General features: G+C 41.2%; 1 protein-coding gene across 1 annotated transcript; it reads left to right on the top strand.

Moving 5' to 3' along the window:
• The first annotated feature begins 766 nt into the window (after positions 1 to 766).
• LOC125409941 (olfactory receptor 8B8-like) lies at positions 767 to 1,705 on the top strand. The gene has a single exon (XM_048449114.3). The coding sequence runs from the start codon at positions 773 to 775 to the stop codon at positions 1,703 to 1,705; it is 933 nt and encodes a 310-aa protein (XP_048305071.3). The 5' UTR covers positions 767 to 772.
• The last annotated feature ends 4,295 nt before the right edge of the window (positions 1,706 to 6,000 follow it).

Raw genomic sequence — 6,000 nt, 5'->3', positions numbered from 1 at the left:
TGGAAAGGAAAAGGCCTGGAGGTACAAACCGTTGTTTTCTATCACCAGGTCTTTATCTCTCCCCAGAACACTTCTGAGGAGAGACAGTAGGCAGAACATCTATTCCTGCTGTGGGTAAAGGAAGGTCCATACCTGTGTGTCCTGACCAGCTATGAAACACAGGTTAGGAATGAACTTGTATGGTGCTGCCAGAGCTCCCCTTCTGTCTGAGGTCTGGAGGATTTGTGACTTTGAGTTCTCTGTGTGTCATCTGTAAATTGTAGATTGCTGTACATTGACATTTTCTTAGAGAGTTTCACAGTACCCCTGAACAAGTGTTATCCTCGAACATTATTACTAAACCTACGTGTGAGTTAAGAGACTGTGAGAAACAGTATTTCAACTTGTTCCTATATAGGGCTGCCCGAGAGCCAGGATGTCCTCTGCCTGTTAGGATTCATTGCAGAGTTGAGGTCCGGGTTTCAATGACTGGTGTAGAGGCTGGAGACAAGAGGGCATTGTTAAAGGACTGACTTGTGAGTCTAAAAGATATCCCCAGTGCCTGCACTCATCCTGGAGGATAAGTGGAGCCCTTTACTCTGCTCTGGAAGTTAGAGTCACTTACTTGGTAGTTCACAACTACCCACCAGAAATAGCTGAAATCTTCATACCAGAGTTCACTTCTCCTTTAGATTCTATTTTCATGAAGGGTACTTGGCTTTGTGAGGATGATGATGATGTTCCTTTTTCTCCACTGGCCCTCTTTCTTATGCAGGCCTTGCTCCTGAGAAGAATGGCTGCCAAGAATTCCTCTGTGACAGAGTTCATCCTCGCAGGCCTGACAGACCAGACAGGACTCCGCATGCCCCTCTTCTTCCTGTTCCTGGCTTTCTACATGGTCACCATGGTGGGGAACCTGGGCTTGATCTCCCTGATATGGCTGAACCCTCACTTGCACACCCCCATGTACTTCTTTCTCTTCAATCTTTCCTTAATAGATTCCTGTTACTCTTCCACCATCATCCCCAAAATGCTGGTGAGTTTTATCTCAAAGAAGAACACCATCTCATACTCGGGGTGTATGACACAGCTGTTTTTCTTCTGTTTCTTTGTTTTCTCGGAGTCTTTCATTCTGTCAGCCATGGCATATGACCGTTATGTAGCCATCTGCAACCCCCTGATGTATACAGTCACCATGTCTCCCCAGGTGTATGTCCTCCTTTTACTGGGTGTGTATGTGATGGGCTTCTCTGGAGGCATGGCCCATACAGGAAACATATTGAATCTGACCTTCTGTGCTGACAACCTTGTCAATCACTTCATGTGTGACATCCTTCCCCTTCTGGAGCTGTCCTGCAACAGCACCTTCACAAATGAGCTGGTAGTTTTCATTGTGGTGGCCTTTGGTATCGGTGTGCCCATTGTCAGCATCTTCATTTCTTATGCCCTCATCCTCTCGAGCATCCTTCGCATGCATTCCACAGAGGGCAGGTCCAAGGCCTTCAGCACTTGCAGCTCCCATATCATTGTGGTTTGTCTTTTCTTTGGTTCTGGGGCTTTCGCATACCTCAAGCCACCTTCGATTTTGCCCCTTGACCAAGGAAAAGTGTCTTCCTTGTTCTATACCATTGTAGTACCAATGTTGAACCCTCTGATCTATAGCTTGAGAAATAAGGATGTCCAAGTTGCTCTGAGGAAAACCCTTGTTGGCAGAGTATTCTCTTAACAGAGGAACAGTGTCATGAGCTGCAGATATGTGTTCAATGAACAGTATTCACATGGGAAGATCTGTGTTTGGATAAGATGACACAAGGTTGCAATTGGGCTTCAAGGTCTAGTTTTTTTTCTTTTTGCACAAATAAGGAAGTTTATGGCACTAGGAGTGAACCTAGGACTTTATGGATGCTTGTCAGTTTTTCACCAATGTGCTACAATAAGCCATTAATGGGATTTCAAATCTTACATTTGAACAAGGTTTTAACACAGCTCTATTCTTCCTTACCCTTGTTCTGCCTTTATTCCTCCAATATTTCTATTTCTTTTCTTATACGAGAAAGTATAGTTCTATATTGGAAATGCAAATATATAATTAGGTGTTATTTCTTTTTCCTTCATAATCTTTTCTTTGCAACTTAAAAACATTGAGCAAAATAGCAATTTCCTCTAATGCTGCAACAGTCAGAGTTCCCAGCTTGTATCTCAACGTGCCAGACTCTGCCATTCATCCAATTTTTAAGTTTCTGTGAGCTTTTCTTATAAACACAGACTATTTATTATTAATTATTCTTTCTTTCTTTCTTTCTTTCTTTATTTATTTATTATTTTGCTTTTTTTGAGACAGGATTTTTCTGTAGCTTAGGAGTCTGTTCTGAAACTCACTATGCAGACCTGTAGTCCTGATATAGGTATCAGGACACCTGTAGACAGTCAAGTGCACTCTCCAGACTTACTGACGTTTGTAGAAGGGTTTCTACTTATATTTCTGAAACAATGGAGTGTGTAGGAGTGAGGAAGTGTGTGTGTGGCTTTCCATTCATCTAGACGGGTCAGAAGGGAGGAAGCATTGCTTCCCTCCATCCTGTGCTGGAGGAAAGGATGATTGGAGAGTATTGAAACATGCCTGAGAAGCATGTAGGAAGCATGCCTAAGCTAGCTACACACCCAGGATGGAGAGTCAGAACCCCAACTTCTGCATGGTCTTTGGAGAGGTTGTGGATTTGCTGAGTTAGAATCTGAAGTAGCAAATGTAGCTGCTTGTTGCTGTTGGTGTGGCTTGGGTTTCAGAGAAGAACACAGAGCCCTGAAGACAGAAGGAAAGGTCATGGCAGTGACCCAGTGCTTGCAGTGCAGAGGACAGATAGTCAAATGCCTCATTTAGGTGACATGATCAGAATCCTGAACTGGGAGGAAACTGTTCCCCAAGAGGACAGGGTAGTGAAAGCTGGGTTCAACACCCTGTAAAGGCCACCCTTATGTAACCCAGAATAAGTCTGTCTCTGACTGTCTGTCTCCCTCCCTGCTTTTATCTCTTTCTCTGTGTATGAAATTCCCTGTCTCCTGTCTGTGTAATTCAGGCTGAGCTTAAACCTCTGATCTTCCTGTTTAAGATTCTTGCATGGGAGAGAGACGTGCCCCTGTGCCCAGTGTAGAATAAAGCTTCCTTTTTAAAACAGCAAAGGGTTATTACACACATGCCGAAATTATACTAGTTTTCTCTGTAGAACTTGTTCATTAATAAAATGTACATATTATTTTTAAGGCCATCCACAATGCTGGTTTCTGAATCCTATATTTTTTTCTGCCTGTTGGGGATATCCTTGCCCAACCCTGACACAAATTATGAAATTTCCATAACAAGAAGTTCACACCTGAAGCAACTTGAAGGAATAGTAAGAGTCTGCTGTGCAAAATAAATTCATCAGTGGAGGACTCCTGATATAAAAGTAGAGAGACCACTAGTAGGGAGACATTGTGCAACTGTAGCCTTGGTCTGGTTATAGTGGTGAGCAGCTACAGCTGGAAACTTGTAGTTGTTTGGGAGAGGGAAGTGTATCAAGTCTAGATATATTCCCTTGGCATGGAATTCATCTACCCAGGCATCGGAGCCTCTGAGAGCATGACCTTATTCTCTCCCCTGGCTTGAGGTTTCTATGAGATTGCTCTCCTTTTCTGTTCCCATCATTTCTAGTACTCCACCATCAAAAGTTGCAGGAATTTAAATGAAAATGACCGAGAAAACAATTTAAATCATTAACTCACAACTGGTAGATTAAAAATACAGGCGATAACTCATGCTATAGAGGATATTGAGCAAGGGCTGGAAATGTGGACTGGAAAAAAAGGATGGCTAGATATGTGGGGCTTTTGGGACATGGTATAGAAACCTAGTGTGGTGGAAACTTCCTGGAATCTATGAAGGCGATCCTGATGAGGACTCCTAGTACTGGGGATACAGAGTCTCAACTGACCCTTCCTTGGAACTAGGCAAGGCTTCCAAGGAGGGGGTCTGCATTGCATTCAGTTGAATTGTTGGCGAACAGAATTCCATGGAAATGCCCAAACAACTCAGGCTGATGTAAAGTCGAAAGGTTATTCTACATAAAATGACAATGGGGCCCAACTACTTCCAAGAACATTCACAGAGCTCGTTAAACACGGAGAAGTTGAACTGGTGTCTACATGGAGTCATCACTCCTATAGTCTAGTCTCTTTGGTGCAGGAAAGCACTCTAGAGAAGCATCAGAATGTAGATACAAACCCAGACACAAAATCTTTGACCTACAATGTGTACCGTATGCAAAACATGCTAGAGTAATGGTGGCAAAAATTTTGTGACAGTTTCCAACAAGTGTCTGATTTTGCTTAAGGTCTACTGGTGTGGGAGGTCCTATATTGTTTGTAAATGTTTCTTTACATTTAATGGGTGATATGCTATAGAGATTGCATTGGTATGGATCTTGACACAAATTTAATGTCAATTTTGTTATACTGTGTATATGTATTTCTGATCTTGATTAAGATATTGTGTTTGTCCAGTTCATTAAAAAATGTAATGTATAATTAAGAAAAATAGGTTAATAGATAATCATCTATAATAGTCAAGCTTGTAGTCATGTTAGTTAGATTTTCTAGATATTTACAGATATATTTCAGTTAGGTAGGTATTTTTCAAATCTTTCGGAGACCTTCAGAATATGGCATTTAAAATGTTTTAAGAACTTAGGACTTTTCATGACAATGAGACACATCTGCTCCTGGCAGCACCAATTACTTCAAAAGGAAGATGGGCATTGAAAAGACTCCTTATGGAGTTTACTAGCCATTTGGGCAAGAAACGGTTCTTCCCTGGACTGCTGGATGTTATGCTGTATGTGCTGGATATGCAGGACCCACAGAAAAATTATTGCTGAAGTTGTCTAAAGAAGATGAGACCATCCTTTGGGGTTCCTGTCTCATGAAAGAGTCTGCCAGACATTCTGAAGGACACAGAAGAAAGTGACTGACAAACTGCCAATATAGGAGGAACTGTTTTTAAATTTTCCCGCTTCATGGAAAAGTTTGCCGGATACTGAAGGGCAGTAGACTGAAGATGGATGTCCCAGTGATACAGAAGGACTTTGGGTGACTGTCCAGGTAGCGCGATTTCTTTGTCAATTCTAGAGTTCTGGATGTAGCTTACAATGCACTTCATGTTTACTTAGGTAATATTATATCCTTCTGCAATCTTTGATAGAGTTGAAGAATTTATAGTTATATTTATAGTTTTCCTTTGTTATGGTAAGAGATAAAGTAGATATAAATATTGTAACTGCAATTCTTGCTTGATATCTGTTTTGTTATATTTAATTTTACTATGTTAAAGTTAGAACCTTCCTTTTATTTAAACAGAAAAGGGAAAATGGTATGGGAGGTCCTTCTGTATATGTGTTGCTTTTACTAGTTAATGAATAAAGAAACTGTCTTGGCAAGTTGATAGGGCAGAGTAGACCTAGGCAGGAAAAATTATACTGAATGCTGTGAGAAAGGAGGTAGAGTCAGTGAGAAACCATGTAGCCCCATCAGAGACAGATGCCAGATGGAATTTTACATGATAAGCCACAGCCACGTGGCAATACACAGATTATTAGAAATGGGTAAAATTAAGATCTAAGAGTTAACCAATGAGAAGCTAGAGCTAATGGGCGAAGCAGTGATTTAATTAATACAGTTTCTGTGTGATTATTTTGGGAGTCTGAGTGACTGGGAAATGAACAAGTGGGCTCCTACAACAGCCTGCTACATGAGAAGGAACCCATACCTACCATTTCTTGGGTAACCAAGAACAAGAGACTAGATAGTCCAAAGCCCTAGCATAAAACCATACAAGACTGGTCAAAAAACCCAAACCAACCCAACCTAACCCAAACCAAACCAAAATAAGAAAATAATTCCTAACGCTATTCTTTTATACTCATAGATTAAAACCTTATGTGGTCATTATCAGAGATAGAGAGAGAGAGAGGGAGAGAGAGAGAGAGAGAG

This window comes from Myodes glareolus, chromosome 4 (genome assembly GCF_982192425.1).
Source record: "Myodes glareolus chromosome 4, mMyoGla1.1, whole genome shotgun sequence".
In the NCBI taxonomy this organism is placed as follows: Eukaryota; Metazoa; Chordata; class Mammalia; order Rodentia; family Cricetidae; genus Myodes; species Myodes glareolus.
Note: the sequence above shows the minus strand (reverse complement) of the source record. Positions and strands in the feature narration are given on the sequence as shown.

What these genes read in the sequence shown, in the direction of transcription:
- LOC125409941 (XM_048449114.3), top strand. Translation starts at nt 773, where the DNA reads ATGGCTGCCAAGAATTCCTCTGTGACAGAGTTCATCCTCGCAGGCCTG.